The sequence below is a fragment of the Apiospora aurea genome (assembly GCF_038362705.1).
Source record: "Apiospora aurea strain CBS 24483 chromosome Unknown utg000001l_segment0_segment0, whole genome shotgun sequence".
Lineage (NCBI taxonomy): Eukaryota > Fungi > Ascomycota > Sordariomycetes > Amphisphaeriales > Apiosporaceae > Apiospora > Apiospora aurea.
The window spans coordinates 4,389,236-4,405,459 of NW_027117388.1; the positions used below are offsets into that span (position 1 = coordinate 4,389,236).

Here is a 16,224-nt window from a genome sequence, read left to right on the forward strand (position 1 = left end):
AGGGTGGTTGATACCTCTAGAGAAGATTAGACTGGACATTACGGCGCCTGTCGTTAGTCATTTGCCTGCCAGTGAGCGAGGGCAGCGTTGTTTTTCCAAGATACCATTAAGAGAGCACTCCATTTTATTTACTTTGATCCGCCTCATCTCGTGTGACCGACCTCCGAAGCCTCCCTTCCTCATTGCCTCCCTCGTGAATCTACCTCCCGCCTCTTCCGGCTCACCAGGACCCCCTTTTTATGTCCACCTTACGGCCCCGGCCTCGACGGAACGGACTTGTCTCGTTGGATGAACGTGCCACTCCATGGTCTATTCCACGGCAGCAGTGGTAGTGGTGACAGTAGGCTGAACCCGTGGGTGCCGTGGTCCCGTCTGGGGGGTGGCTTTCGGGGGGTAGGGATGTAAAGCAGGGAACCTCCTAGTCTTACTCCCAGGATGGCCGCATGAAGTAATATATAAAGACGATCCTGAGAGGCGCAATAGACCGGGGGCCTCGACCTTTCTTTGTGCTCTGTGCCACTTTGCTATGGGGTTCGATGGGTACCTGGACTTTTGTGGCAGTGTTTCATGTTGACTTCCTGGTGAACCCGCCTGCCAAGTGATTCGAGCTTGCCGCCCGTGCCCTAGCCTAAGGAAGGAGAGCTTGCCGACGGCTTACTCGTATTGGTGCACCATGTGATCCAGACATTTTATATGCATTTGTAATCGTTGATCTATATATCCATAACCCCTTCCTTCATCCCTGGTCGTTGGCCCGTCTTTAATCCTGTACATGCTATCTTCAAAGAAAAAAAAAAGAAATGTTGTGCTCGGCGCCGTTGCGTTGTGCTCGGCGCCGTTGCGTTGTGCTCGGCGCCGTTGCGTTGTGCTCGGCGCCGTTGCGTTGTGCTCGGCGCCGTTGCGTTGTGCTCGGCGCCGTTGCAATATGCATACAATCCAACGTTACTCTCTCGTCTTCAGCGGAAGCCAGGTTATACACCATAACCAAACAATCAGTAGCTGCCACCGCTGCTCACAATTTCGCTAAATATATCCTGTAAAATGGGTTTGCCCTTGAGCAGCGCCTTCTCGGTGACCCTGCCCTTCTTCGCCGCACATCTCATCATGCTATTGTTCTCTTGTCCTTCTTCGTATATCGTTTTGTGCTGGTTGGTTCTCTTCCGGGGACTCAGCTCAACGAGGGAATTCTGTGTGGCCGCGACGCCAGTGGCAGCGGTTGCTTGCGTGGCACTCTCGTCGGGCCAGTAGTGGCTGTCGAGCGCGTCCGCCGGCAGGTCGTAGACCCAGTCGCGCTCTTCCATGAGCCTGACGAAGCGCGATACCATCTCGGACTCGCCCGAACCGCGCAGCGTGCTGCGGCTGCCCACGACAAGCAACTTGGTCTTGGCCCGCGTGAAGGCGACGTTGATGCGCCGCCAGTCCTTCAGCAGGTCGCCGATGTTGCACGACTCGTTGGACCGGACGAGCGACAAGACCACGACCTCCTTGTCACGGCCCTGGAAGCGGTCGGCCGTGTGTAGCTCGATCGAGGAGCCGTGGCGGCGGAGGTGGTGCTTCAGCAGCGAGAGCTGCGAACGGTAGTGGGTCATAACCCCAATGTCGGATGCAGGCACACCCGCTGTAAGGAGCGCCTCGACGAGTTGCGTGACGATCTGCGCTTCGGCTGGATTGACGGTTCTGTTCCCCTTGGCCTCCCCCCTGGACGAGGGCAGGCCATCCGTGTTGATGAAACGCACGCGGGCCTCTGGGTCAATCATAGAGCGAAGCCAGCAACTGGTATTCCTCCAATCCGCACAGAAAGACTTTGGTGTGCCTGGACGCGCAATCGTGTCTGCGTCGTAGTGCCTATGGCGCAAAGCATCCATGCCAGGTACGTGCAGCTTGACATGACGGAGTTCCTCAGTTCCGCACTTGAGCCGGCCATTGTAGATCAGAGTATTACTGAGCGTCATGACGTCTTGACACATACGGTATTGATGCTCAAGATTGACCACCGAGTCAGGATGCGTCTCGGAAAGCAGCTTGAAGAGGCTGATGTCGAGACCCCCAGCCTGGCTTGCTCGTTTTGAACAAGAGGGGGAGCTGATTGTGATCTCCAACCAAGACAAACGTCCGAGCCAACCTGATCGGGCCAAGACAGATGGGTAGAGTGATTTGGGATGCTTCGTCCACGATACAATAATCAAAGGTCCGCTCGTTGAAGACGGCATGGCTTACTCCGAGGCAGGTTGTCGCAACAATAGGGGTATCGTGCCATGCGCTGTGGATTTCTTCAAACGTCTTCATGGGCTGGCCGGCTAGAATAGCAAAATCTCGCACCTCCGGGTGTACTTTGGCGGGCGCACCAAGACGCAAGATGTCAGTCTTGTCCGACTTGAGCTTCAAAAGAATGTTGTCGACGGCCGAGTGCGTGTAGGATGTCAACAACACGCTCTTGCCTTGCCGCACCAGCGCGCGGATAATATGCGCAATCGTGGTCGTCTTACCGGTACCAGGCATACCGAGGACGAGGGCATAGTCTTTAGCGCTCATGACTTTCTCGATCGCCTTTCGCTGGTCCACGTTGAGGCTATCTGGGCCAGTGATTGCGTATTGGCTCGTCACCGACTTGAAGGTCGGGGGGCGCAAGGTCGACGACAAGCCTGCGGATCTCCCGAGAACCGAATACCCCGTCAGACATGACCTGGACTAGGTTGTTTCGTACCGTTGCCATGCCGTTGCTGAACTCGTCTTTGTCGAGCCGGTAGCGGATCAGTGGCGTCTTGAACATACCCTGACTCTGCGTCGGAGTTGCTCCCTCCGGCACAACTTCCATGATACTGGCGAAAGTCTGGTTGTTCGTCTCGTCGAATCCCGCACGGCGGATTCTGGCATTATGCAGCCGGCGGTCGACAGCAACACTTATCTTTTGCTTTCGTACCGAGGTGACATACCCCAGAGCCAATGCGAAGTGGCCCTGCTCATCGGACACAACGATGGGCTCACCCACCGCGAGCTGCGAATCCATGAAGGAAAAGCCGGGTGCCGGGGTGTCCTTAATAAATGTGTACTTGTAGCGGTTGATCTTGGGGCTGTCCTTCTCCTCGAGTGCTGAACCCTCCTCAATCATTACATTGGCAAAACACCGGCCAACCTTTTCTCGTTCCGAGCTCAGCATCGTCCACAGCTCCCTCCGAAGCTTCTGCGACTCCTTTTCCTCCTTGGTCAACAAATCTTCCCATCGAAGGAAGAATTCCTGGTGCGTGGGAGTCAAGTGTTTGACTACCGCATCGAACTTGTCTTTCATGGCGCTTGTCTCAGCATCGCCATCGTCCGCAAGCTTGTGGTAGATGAAGCAGGGCACTTTTGCATAGCAGTTTCCGCAGGCGTTGCTGCTTCGCTTCATAGGCGGCAACTGCACGCTTCGTTCTCGTATGTAGCAGGCCAGTTGGTTGCGCTGCATGATCATATGCCGGAGTTCGTGGCGGATAGTGGGGATCCGGGTAGTCTGTGAGCTTTCCATATAATATAAAATGCCATAGGCAATCTCGATATCGTAACGATCTGACAAGAGCAGGTTGTAGAGCGATGTTTGCGCCTGATGATTGCTCGTTGCTCGGTGGCCAGTCTTGACCTCAAAAGGGACCGTCAAGGTTCTTTTCTGAGGACCGTCTCTCATCGTCACCTGAACTGTGGCGTCGATGTTGCCTTTCAGCCCGTACATGGGTGACCATACATGTTCTTCGACATCTAACAGTTTACTGACACACATCAAAGCATTGTCTCCATTGCGGCCTTGGACAACAGCGTCCGCCTTTCCATAGCATATTGTTAGCAGCAGTTGGAGAAGAAAAGACGGGATCTACGTGGGAGGACGGAGCTTACCTTGGGCTGGCCAGAAACAAAAGCTGCGGCCCAGCTGCTCAGCTCAGGCATCTTGGATCGAAGATGTTCACGGGCGTCGCTCATCGAAACCCTGATCTTGTACAGGTCTTCCACATGCCTTTCGCTTATCTTCACAATCAGCATGTTGAGGAAGGGGCCACTCCATTGGTTCGCCATCATAGCCTCCTGGAAGATCTCGTGCAGCAACGTGCCGTATACCAGGGGCGCAGAAGCTTCACTGGTAGCCTTTACGCGATCTTGAAGCACGGCACGCCGCATGCACGTGAAACTGTCTGCTACGACTGTGGCTGATATCAGTTGGTCGGGGTGCAGAATAAGGATGTTTTGGTTGTTGTCTATAATGCATCTTCCCGAAGCTTCGAAGTTGCCGATGATATGGATGAACGACTCCGCGCTGACGGCCGTGTCAACCCAATCGCCTCGAAGATGAACTGTCCTGGTATCCCTGCTTCTATCAACTTGAACAAGCAGAATCTAAGTTTGTCAGTCCGGCATGTTCATCGAGAATAATGATAGAAGGGCGTGGAAAGATATGCGCCTCACCTTCTCTGGGCAGGATCTTCCTGACTCAGTAGTATACTCGTGGTCAAGGACATTTGTCACAAGATACCGTTGGATTGCCTTAGGCTTCAGAACCACCTAACAGAGAATTTAGCACATAATCGATTCATAGCTACTGAGGCCGAGGTCTACGTACAGGTGGAAAAGACCTGCTGACGTTGCTTTGCTTAGCAGACTGAGTGGCGGCAATTTCAGCCGCCTCGAAATCGAAATCAACGCCGAAATCATCCCCAAAGGCATCTTCGCCGACATCTTGCACTTCACCTGCAGATAGCGGCGGCTGAGCCTTGGTTCCCTCTTCCACGATATTGCAGGAGTTCTTGCGCGATACATGGCTCGACTCAGCTTGCACCACCAGGTTCTCTGCTGCTGCGAATACATCATCATCCACATCTCCGAAGTCATCGCCGTCGTCGTCATCAGGGAACGCCTGTTCCAGTACTGCGGGTACGTTTTCAGACGTCGGACCTGTATCTGGCTGAGGCATAGCGACTTCCAAGCAGTTGCTGCCCGAGGGCGCCATGGTTACATCGAGCTCCATCAGTACGTCGTCAAAGTCGTCGTCGCCATAGTCGGAAGAAGTCTCCCCGAGGGTCTCTGACAACTCTGAAGTTGCGGCCTGTGGGAGTTCTATTTCGGCATCATGGTGGCGTGAAGCGGCAGGGGACTGCGAAGATAATCTCGGAGGAGAGGCAGCCTCTGCCTCTGGGCGTTGGCGCTTCTTCTTGGGAGACGGAGACCTTGATGGATCCTGGTGTAGCTGTGAAGCGCTCGACTTGTTGAGTTCACCCGTCATGTTCTCTAACAGGATATTGACCATGGAAGACTTGGAGCCGCCGCTGGGGCTGCCTTCGGCCACTGTACTGATACAGGAAGGTCGGTATCCGCCACGTTCAGCCCTACGCCTTTTGGGCCAATGGGCGCCGCAGCTTATAGCGCGGCGCAATCCGCCCTCGGATGGAGGAGGGTTCGTTCCCGCAAGGAACTTGGGTGGCCGTGGGGAGGAGGAGACCATCATGGTAGCCAGGGCGGGATGGGCAGCGCCAAGAGGAGTGGCAGCCGAGGAATTGGTCATGGAGAAGCGGTCCCATAACTCCAGGGCCGGGTCGGGGTGTGGTGACTTGAGGGCTTCGCACAGCTTCTTTACATCCATAGCCGGTGTGTTGGGCTTAGACTTGGCGGCGGGAGACGAGACGGGCGATGAGCTACGGGCACGCTTTTTGCCCTTCTTGCGTGGCAGCATAGGCGAGAGAGAGGTGGCGGAAGGATCCTGTGTCGTGTCCCACAGGATTCGCTCGGTGGGGCTCGCATCTCCGTCCTCGTCCTTTGCCTCTGTGGCGCCAACGAGATCCTGCCAGGCCAGCTTGCTGGAGGGGGTGGGAGTGGCATGTTGGGCCGAGGAGTCGTTGGTAGGCTCCTGGGCTTTTGCCTTGATGGCGGCGAAAAAGGCGTTCTCGTCGCCCGGGACGGGTAGCTGGGGGCGGTAGTCGAAAGCGTGAAGTTTATTCTTGGTGATGTCGGACACGGATGCCAATGGCCTCTTGGGCGGCAGGTGGGCGGGATTGGCCGAGGCGTGGCTCTTGGAACGTTGCCATTGTTGACGGGATCTGTATGAGCGGTTCTGCTCCGACAAGGACTTCTGGAGGGGCATGTCAAGAGGATCGAGGGCGATAGGAGGCTATTCCCATGGTTTAGTTGAGGCTGGATGGTCGGGTTTCCACCATAACCCAGACGGTGAATAGATAGCCGTGGGATGATGGGTGGAGGAGACGGGTGCGCGATTGTGATTAAGAAACCAAGATAAGTGTCGATTGCCTCGCTAAGTCAGAAGTGCATTGGTGCCAGATGACCAGGGGGTTGGTCGGGTGGTCGGGTGTATAGTAAATTATCCTCGTGTGCCGGCATGCCACCACGGAGGAGGAGGAGAGAGCGATGCAAGCGATGCAAGCGATGCAAGTGATGCAAGACGCGACTGACGGGATTACGCGATGTCAATAGATAGATTGAATCGACGCGAAAAAGCCACGGCCAGTGGGAAGGTAGGTACCTTCGGTATGTACCTACCTAAGGTTAGGATGTACTACTTGTACATACTAATTGCCCAACATTGAAGTCCCGGCATTGCAGGGCTTGCAGGGCTTGCAGGGGTAGCTGCCCACTTCGAGCAAGCCTGTCCGTGCGCCCCGGTTTTGGTAGTTCACGTTCGATTCCCAGTGCCCACATCCCCCGAAACCGAACTGCCCACTGTCGTCATCATCCGTGCCAACTGAACTCATCATCACGGGCCGTCTTTTACATGAAGGAAGCACCAGTGGACTGCTCAACACCATCAATCCAAACCACCCGCCCCTGCCACAGCCTGCGTATGCCCGAGGAGATCCTTCAGTCTCAGGAGGCTGGGAACAAGCAGCCTGTGCCATCTTGATCCCTCCCGTGCTGGCTGGCCATGGCCTCGTCCACCAGCGGCGACGGCTCCTTCAACGACTCGTCCGCCTTCGATGACACTTTCGCCAGCAAACCCTGGCCCAAGGTTGCCCCTCAGAAACAGGCCGAGATTGAACGTCGCTTTTTTGAACCGGGCGCCACCATTCGCTTTGATCAACTGTCCTTGTCCCGCGGCTTCCTCTTCACCATCCCCCAGTCCAAAAGATCCGAGCTCGTCGTCTCCAATGTCCTCAGCGCCGCCACCGCCACTAACCGCAGGCTGAAACAGACCGAGATTGACGCTCTCAGCGAGTCCGCCAACCACGCCGTCGGACGCCTGGCATGGGTCTATCCTCTCGGTCTGGGCCTCGCCGTCGCCGCTGCCGCCAATGGCCGGAAGAAGTTCAGATTCCCCTTGTACACCCCCAAGATGAAGACCTTTGACCCTCGCGCCTTCCCCCACCGCTCCTTTGCCGCCCTTACTGGAAAGAGCGCAACCTGGGCCTGGCACGGCGTCAGGACGGCCGCCTACTTCCCCTTGACCTGGACTGCCACGCTTATCTTCATGGGATCCATGGTAAGAGCGCGTCTGCTGGCAGACCTGGCCGCAGACCAGCGCTTGAGCCAGATGAAACAAGAACTTGCCGTCATCCACCAGCAAAGCAGCCAGCTGCGAAGGGACCAAAGGGAGCAAAGACAACGCCAGTCAGCCCAGCATAGTCCACATGGAGCCAATCAGCTCCCTGATGCCCAGGGTGCAGATCAGCCCTCGCGCCAGGACGCATGGATCGAAACTTCACAAACCCAAGCTCCGGCCGGTTCACCGCCGCTTGGCTCCCCGCAAAGGACCGCTGGTCTTTCTGGCAGGTCTGGACCGCCTCCCAGCCAACAGGGCTTGCAGGGCTCGTACTATGGCACCGGTGCGCAGGCCATGGGCACGCAAGAGCAAGAAAAGCGAACTGCATTCGACGACGACGATCTGTTCGATGACGATGACGGCTCCCCTGTTGCCGCGTCTGCTAGAAGATCTGAACGGCAGCGAGTGCAAAGCCGGGCTTCTCAAGGTGACTCGGCTTCTTCCTGGGAAACCATTAGGCGGCAGGCCAGGAACGAGTCTTCGCCCTTCGCCAAGGGAGACCACTCCAAAGACGACACAGCCTGGGGTCAGGCGAGACAGGATGGTGCTAGGACAACGAGAGACACTTCTAACACACCTGCTCGTGAAGACTACTCCTACAACGAGGCGGACGAAGAAAAGGCTTACGCCAAGGACCAGGCACAGAAAGAGTTCGATGCTATGCTGGAGGCCGAAAGGCAAGGCCGTTCAGGCAGCAGCAAATGGTCGGGGGTCAAATGATATGGGTAGTAACGGTGGGAGAAGTTGCCATAGCATTTGGCTATTATTTACATGTAAGTAGTATGCGTCAGGAGCCTCTGGCAAGGCGCAATATCTGTGACGTGGTATGGTTGCAGAGGCAAAGCAACACATCTCACCGCCACAGACTTCCAGGCCTCAATGACTATAGGATACAATCCACAGCACGAGGACCAAACCCTCTAAAATCCAATTGTTTCTCAGTATTCCATCACCTCGATTGGTGTGTCAGTGGGCAGGCCATGATCTTGATTCAAAATCCCAAAACAGCGGTATATACCGCGCCGTGAGACTGAGAAACGGGGATTCACATCCACCAAACCCATCTCGTATCAAGATGCATTCTGCGTGGGAGCATTGCCCTTGCGTTGCATTCCTGCTCGAGGCTCGGATTTGGGAGGACAAGGATTTCCCTGTTTCCCCGCCCGTCCAAATCTGCCGCCTATGGTCCGAGGTGCTGGCCATGAAACGCCTCTCCAAGCTGGCCGCATAACCCAATTGGCCCAGACAACGGATGGGCGCATGCGGCGACGGCATTATTAGCACACTGTATGTTGATAGAACGAATATGTGCGATTGAGAATCAAGGCCAGCAGCTCGCGACTCTGCTTGGCGCCAAACTAGGAAAAGGCCACGAGCGATCTGAGAATCTACGAGGTATCCCTATTTGGATGTTGGAAGGCCCCAACAGGGGCAGCTCGTGTATTTCTCTTTGTCCCTGTTCATACTATCGACAAGGAGGATGTGCTACGTATGTGTCTACTATATTGAGATAATCTTCGACGCATATGCTAATGTTCCCATATGCGTATCAACACGGGGGACACATTGGTTGGGTAAAACCACGGTTCTACAGTGGCAGTCGCCTGAAGTCCAGAGGCAAGCAAACAAAAGATGGATGGGAATCACAGAAGCCCGTCATCCGTGCTCATTTGCTACATACTTGACATTGCTATACATACACAGTGACAGCCCTCTACCAATTTACCCCAAGTAGTGTCCTCCTTCATCAACCAAGGAAAGGGTATACGTGACCAACCCGGTTTGTCAGGACATACAACAGCCATCCAAAGAACCAACAAAATGTGGCAGAAATAGTGTGCCGCTCAAGGAAACCGCAAGGCAAAGAAAAATAGAGGGAAATGCTCTTTGGTGCTAGACACACTCTAAGACGGGGGGTATCTGCAACGACGGCAATACAGGAAGGTATACCCAAAACAAAACCCGCGCATAGCCTCACTACCAATGATGAACGATGGTGAAAGAGCACGCCATTCTCCCATCATGCTGGCGTGACCCGAGCAGACCCTCGCGTCATACCAGTCGACGCATTCCTTGTTTTGTTTTTGTTGTCCCCCCCCTTCTTTTATAACTGAAAAGAAAAACCCATATCCGGCCTCATATCTCATTGAAGTAGGCTTACGAGCACGCATGTTGTTCAACTTCTGAAATGACACGTCTTTCCACCCCGTCATCATCGCATGAGCTCATTTGCGCATCGAAGCCAATCCTCCCGTGGGCGCAAAGTTATCGTACATCTCATCGCTGCTGTCCGTCTGGCTGCCGGGACTTTGCGCGCCGCTCACGTCCGCACTGGCCATGTCGCTTTGGAATTCCATACGTGGCGCATCCATAGTCATGGCGAGAATGCTCTCCCGGCGGCCGCTGCTCATCTCGAGGGCACTGCCGCTGCGACTTAGCTCCGGCTTCTCGGGCAGCTGCTTCAGCAGACCGGCTGATATATCGAGCATCCCCATGGCGAACTCGGTCAGGCCCTTGCCTTCTCCGGGCTTGCTACTCACACTCAAGGTCCAGCGATACTCGCCCAGGCGGCGACGGTACCAGTCTGCCTCCTCTCTTCCTGGCGCAGTCGCCCAGAGCATCGAGCCGAAGGTGCCGATCAAGGCGAAGTTGGTCTTGGAAGCAAAGTACCAAAAGGCTCGCAGGTGTTGAGGTGTGAGGCGGTTGACGAAATCCATGGCTGATATCAGACGAGCCTTGGCAGCGCTGCGACAGATGTGTTGAAGATACGAGTCCACATCCTGCGCATTCACTTCTAACGATCGAATGATACGGCGATGCAGCGTGATCTCGGTCGCAAAGTAGGCCAAGTGAAGATAGCCTATACTGGAAAGTCGGCCTGTTGTGTTGTTGTGCAGTGTGAGCGACGAGTCCATTCGGATGTTGGCAGGGATTGCCGAGTACCACTCCTTCAACTTGAGCTGGATTGGTTTCGCCAGGGACAAGACAAGGTGAGTCCCTTGAGGGCCAGCGCTAATGACGGCGTGCATCGCCTGGAGCGTATAAAAAGTCTCCAAAATTTCAGCAAGAACCTGGGAGAGGTAGACCATCTGCACAAAGAGGGTTCGCCCGCGCTCGATTTCGAGTTTCTCTTCCACATCGTTCTCGTCGTACTCGGCTTCGGGAAAGTCGTTCGGGAGCAGAGGCTGCACAATCCAGTTGTTACTGAATATATGAGAAGGCCGGCCATGGACGAGGGCTCCCCATTTATCTTGCATGTACAGGGCCCATGCAAGCCGCTTCCTCAGCCCCTTCTCCCATGGCGGGATCTTCCAGTGGGTGCAGTCTAGGTGCAGGCCCAGCTCTTGTGCGATTGCTACGAGCTGAGCTGTCGGTGCCCATTGATCCCCTTCGGGCTTCTGGGAGAGCAGGAGGCCGGCCTGCACAGTCGAGAGCTTGGGTCGCCACATGGCATCGGCCAGTGATGAACGCATGATCTTCTCGATTCGTCGAATGTCTGGCCGGGGGGTTGCCGAGAGCTCCTCGGACAGGTCCCACCAGTTGATGGCTAGGATGTAGATGGCAGCCAGGAGCGGCGGGGAGAACTCGCGGTAGTCTCGTTCGTACCTCTCATAGAAGACATTTTTCTGTATGATGGGGAAGCTGGGATGAACGACGCGGAAGTACAGGTCAATCAGCTTACGCCCGTTTGGTGCCACCAGCCTCTCGATCTCATCAACATCTTCTACTTGACGCTCGTGGCCTGACGTGGTGTAATCCGGGAGCATCAAGAAGGTGTCGTTTTCACTGACTTTCCGCAGAGTGCCCCGTGCCAGTAGGCTCTCATCTTGAGGGTCAAAGGGGGAAAGGTTGATCAGAGACGGTTCGAAATCCGTCGTGGGGCCGATATACTGGCTGTAGCGGTCATGCTGCAGACCAAGAGTGCGCTTGAGCAGAGTTGGGCCGCCGAAGTTGGCCATGTCTTCAATCAGAGAGTTGCTGGCAGTGGTGCTGGAGAGACTGGACTGGTGTTGCCGCTGTCGTCTGTTATCAGACCGCCCAGGTGACCTGTGGACCAATCGCATGTCAGCCATTGGGCGTCTCGTTTGTTTTTCCCTCCACGTCTCATCGGGCGATCATGCCACGCAAGGACCGATAAAGAAAAGTTGGGGGTCAGTCAGGCAGGAACTGCCGGGTAGACTCACCCTCTCCAAAAGTTGCCGTCGTCCGCCAGGTCACGCGCCAACTTTCGTTTTCGCGGCTGGGGGGCTTCGGCTTAAAAGAGCACTCGACCCCGTTGGCTTGGCATGAGACGCAGCTGCTCGTCTCTTCGTCTTCGGTCATGACGCACTTGATCCTCCGCTGGGCGCAGAAGTCGCATAGAGAGGTCCCGCTGGAAGGAGTGTCCGAGTCGGCCGACTCATGGCCGTTCATGCTACTGGTGAGAGCATCGCAAGCATTAGTGGTGCTGTTCTGCCGACGGGGACTGGGACGGGAAGGTTTGGGCGCAATGGCAATGGGAGCGGTCCGGGGGACGGCAGTCGAGCTGGACATGATGACAGAAATAGAGGGACCTGCGGCACTGCAGACCCGGTCTCGCTACTTCCGGTCTGGCTATCGTGACCTGTTCCTCGAGGTGTGGGAGGTTGCGGGCCGCCGCCTGGTGGGTAGTATCCCCACGGAGGGAGGGTGATGTAATGACCAATGCACTGCACTGTCAGATACGGTGGATGGCCCTGCTGGGTATACCATAGGGACCGGGTCCACTGCGCACGAGATAGCAGCACGCGCAGAATACACCCCCAATCTGCCAAATCCCACCTGAGAGAGCTGACAGGCTGGTGATAAGGCAGGCAGGCACGGAGATAAGATAGTTGACAGGGGGGGCGGGCGGGTGTGCAGTGTCTCAGCCGGCGACTTCGGCTTGGGTCTTTGTCAAGGAGGCGAGAGCTTATCGTGCAATTGCCAGAGAACGGCGTGGACGACAAGAATGGATATGAGGCAGGCTGGGAGATGGTGTATGTACAAGTAGGCGACAGGAGTGCCGATAGACCAGGCCTGATACGACACAGATCAATGGTTGGCTTGCGGGCTTGCATGCGTGGGTCAATCTGGGTTGTAATGGGCCAGCCAGAGTATCGGAGTGGACGGCCGATCGGTAGAGGCAAAGTCGGTACGGGAATTGCACTGTACGGACTTTGTTGTGTAGGTATGGTATGGTATGGTATGGTAAGGTAAGGTACGTACGCGTGTAGGCAAGGTAGGCAGGTATGGGAGGTACTGGTAGAGTTAGGGCCCAACTCTCGTCTGGGTGAAGCTAGGTTATAATCGAGACAAGGATGAGATAAGCTAGGCTTATCAACGTCATTGGCGCCCTCTACAGATGGGAACGTTTATACCTGGGGACTAGAAGCGCGGGAGGGGGATGGAGGATATGTAAAGGGAACAGAGGGAGGCGCCTCGGGGAAGACCAGGGGAGACAGACCAATGCTGGCTGGATGCAAGTGAGTGAGTGAGTGAGTGAGTGAGTGAGTGAGAATGTTAGTTGTGTTAGGTACTTATGTTAGGTATTGATGTAGGTAAGTAAGTAAGTAGGTAAGTAAGTAGGTAAGTAAGTAAGTAAGTAAGAAGTGGGATTCAGATGACTAAACCGCGGTAGTTGGCTGGACGTAGGTAGGCAGATAAAGATACCTGCGTCGAGGGACCTGACCGCCGCCGGGACGGAGTCAAGAACGCTGGATGGTGGGGTTTTCTTGGGTAAGTATGTACAAGTATGTAGGTAAAAAGTATTAGTAGCAGAAGTAGGGACCGGCATGGAAGCAGGTCAGTATGTACTTTTAAGCCAACCTGAAGCCGGCGCTTCTGCGACGGGATTATTGACCCGAGGGAAAGCTGATCATCAAAGAAAAAAGACGTTGCGAGGTCCACCAAGTCACTCCCTAGACTCTGGGCGCCGGGCCAGTGATTCAATCAGATCTCTAGAGTGCGTCGATCCGGAAGCGAGCTATGCGTACGGGAAAAACACCAGAGCACCAGAACAGCAGGGTACCTGCCACAACCCACTGGCCTTGGCTAATTTCCAATGATAGCTGTGCTGATGGAGGGGGGGAGGCATGGAATCAACATCGACAGTCGCGTTCGAAGGTGTCTGGGTTCCATGATAATAGAGAGGTACCGGATGTACTTACTGTACGTATACTACTACCGTCGAGTAATGGGTAGGTAGGTAACCTAGGTAGTCGATTGGGATGGAGGACCAAAGTCTTATCACATAACGTCAGGGACCAGGTAACGAGCCGATACGGACGGCCAAGGCGGACGAATCGCAGCTGGGCATATGATAAGGCCAATTAGCCTTATCTACAGATCTATCAATATCGAATGGCAATAAGTAATGGTAAAAGTTACGGATGGGTTGACTGCGACCGAAGGCCAGATAAAAGAGGCTCCCGCAAGTTCTGGGTACTTGGTCGCAGCGGCCCCGGCACAGCCAGTGGGGGGCAAGTGGTGCTGATGGAACAAGTCCGATTTCTATTAACCACCTTTAAAGCGTTATGTTCAAAACTTCGTAGTAAATATAAACTAAGCCGAGAAAAATTAGAGAAAATCTAATATAATAATTTGATCCTGAAATACTATTATATAAAAGCTATTTTAATTAGGGTATAAGACCGATTTAATATGAATTTTAAAACATAGAGACTTAAGTAGGTAATAAGAAACCGGACTTGTTCCATTAGCACCACTTGGGGGGTACTCGGTACGGCGCAGGCAGGCGCAGGGAGGCACAGGCAGGCACAGGCAGGCACACGGAGGCAGCATGTGGAGAGAAGGTTGTTCAAGATGCCGGGCAAAAAAAGGCGGCCCATTACGTTAGAAATACTGGCGGCCCCCAACCAGCCATTTTCTATTTGGTAATGGTGTCTCTGCTCCCTAGCGATGCCGAGTCATACCAGGGTTCCAAGGTTGTCAGTGACGCACCGCACCACCGGTACAAGAAAAACACACTCACACAAAAGAGACAACGCCAGATGCCACTCCCTCCCACTGGCGTGTAGGTGGGCCCTTTTCTGGCGCAAATGCTGCCTGCCCATGGCGACCTTTGGAGACATGACATGTCTCCTGTGAAAGTGCCTGCCGTGCATGCGCTATGTACGTGACAATTGGGCAGCCGGGGAACAGAACGGAGGACGAGGGACAAGAAGAAGTCGAAGAAGTCGAAGAAGTCGAAGAAGTCTGTACGCAACTATTCGATGTACATCCATATCGGGCCGCTTTCCCCCAGATTCAACAGGCAGAGACCGTCCAGTCAGTCACATGTCGGTCCACGAGAGCGAGCAAACTCCGAGCAAACTCCAAACATCAAGTCCGAAAAGGACGCATGCATCGCGCATGTGCACCAGAATCATAACAAAGAATAGGTAAGTAATAGCAAATGGCTCGTGACAATGGTCCGATACATGCCCACCCTCTGTCTCTATAGATGCCGGGCCAGGGCTGCTAGAGATATCGTGTCATTAGGTACGTACGTGTAGTCGTCAGACCTACGCGCGACTATGCAGATACAGATACATCCATACCTACAGTCGATAGATGTACGATACCAGATCCAGACGATAAGGGACATATTAACTCCGGTACGTGCGTGCGTGCGTGCGTGCGTGCTACATTTAATATTTCCATACGTACAGGCAGATAACGGGCGGGATGAACGACTTCTCTTTACCCCCTTACCCCCTTGCCCCCTGCGTCCGCGCGCTCTACCTTGACCAATACCAATCTGCAACACTCCGCAGCTGCGAGGCGCGGGGAGGTGGGGGGAGCTTGGGGAGCTTGGGGAGAGGGAGGGGGGTCGAGGGCTCGATCCGGTTCGCTATGCGTCCACCGCGGCCTTCCAGAAATGTGCGTGGTATGTGTTTGCGATCTGACATCACACAATCAATTGACCAAAATCGCCCATCAAAATACCCCCCTCCCCCTTAACCCCTTTGTGTCTGGGTATGGGCATCTTGGCATTCACTCGTGGGAATAACGATCAACTTGGGCGACACATGTCGGTGTCTAAAGATAGATTCCGTGGCCGCTATACCATCCACTTAGAGTGACTGACTACTTGCATAGGTAACTAACTACGTGGAAAACCCTCCTCCTTGTACCGCATGATAATACAATGCCATAGGGCAGCGTGAGTCTAAACAATAGTTGTGAACAAAGTATGTAGCTATCAATAATTGTCGCGCCTCTTGCACATGCTGGTCGCTTCGCGGATCCCTCCCGAGTGCCTCATTCAGGTACATAGGCATCGCCTCGGCGAGACGTAACTTCTGGAGTCTATGAAGAGAGATGACACACAAGAACGCCTCGACGGCCCCTTGGCCGACAAGTGAGCGCACCGAAGATCTGACGCCACGCTGATGTCCCCTTGCGAGCCGCCCAGCACAGCCAACATCGATCTGATTATGCTGTAGCACGATGATTCAACGACATTGGTTCATCGAGGTAAGAATATAAAGCTTTCATTATTACTGTGTTGTACAAAGACGGCGCTTAAATAAGAGAGTACTGGAAAAGTCATCAGCCTTCAAGCCCGGTCCGTTCTATAGCCATGAAGCCTGCAGGCAGATTCCCAGAAGAATTCGGATGACCCTCGAGCCTTTCGGGAGCACTGTTTACCCATACCTAATGCCCGTGTCCTACCAGTCATGCCTGGGTATCAATTCATCCAGAACGCCTTCTCA

At 54.5% G+C, this 16,224-nt stretch overlaps 3 protein-coding genes across 3 annotated transcripts; 1 reads left to right on the forward strand and 2 right to left on the reverse strand.

Moving 5' to 3' along the window:
- Positions 1 to 992: 992 nt before the first annotated feature.
- PG986_001367 (uncharacterized protein) lies at positions 993 to 6,097 on the reverse strand (the record flags this gene model as incomplete). Its single annotated transcript, XM_066837589.1, has 6 exons — positions 993 to 2,051; positions 2,101 to 2,607; positions 2,639 to 3,793; positions 3,865 to 4,359; positions 4,429 to 4,524; positions 4,583 to 6,097. The coding sequence occupies 6 exons, from the start codon at positions 6,095 to 6,097 to the stop codon at positions 993 to 995; spliced, it is 4,827 nt and encodes a 1,608-aa protein (XP_066706482.1).
- Positions 6,098 to 6,892: 795 nt separating this feature from the next.
- PG986_001368 (uncharacterized protein) lies at positions 6,893 to 8,227 on the forward strand (the record flags this gene model as incomplete). The annotated part of the gene is made up of 1 exon (XM_066837590.1): positions 6,893 to 8,227. The coding sequence occupies one exon, from the start codon at positions 6,893 to 6,895 to the stop codon at positions 8,225 to 8,227; it is 1,335 nt and encodes a 444-aa protein (XP_066706483.1).
- A 1,505-nt stretch (positions 8,228 to 9,732) lies between these two features.
- PG986_001369 (nitrogen regulatory protein otam) lies at positions 9,733 to 12,040 on the reverse strand (the record flags this gene model as incomplete). The annotated part of the gene is made up of 2 exons (XM_066837591.1): positions 9,733 to 11,523; positions 11,780 to 12,040. 2 exons carry the CDS (start codon positions 12,038 to 12,040, stop codon positions 9,733 to 9,735), a joined length of 2,052 nt encoding a protein of 683 aa, XP_066706484.1.
- Positions 12,041 to 16,224: the final 4,184 nt, after the last annotated feature.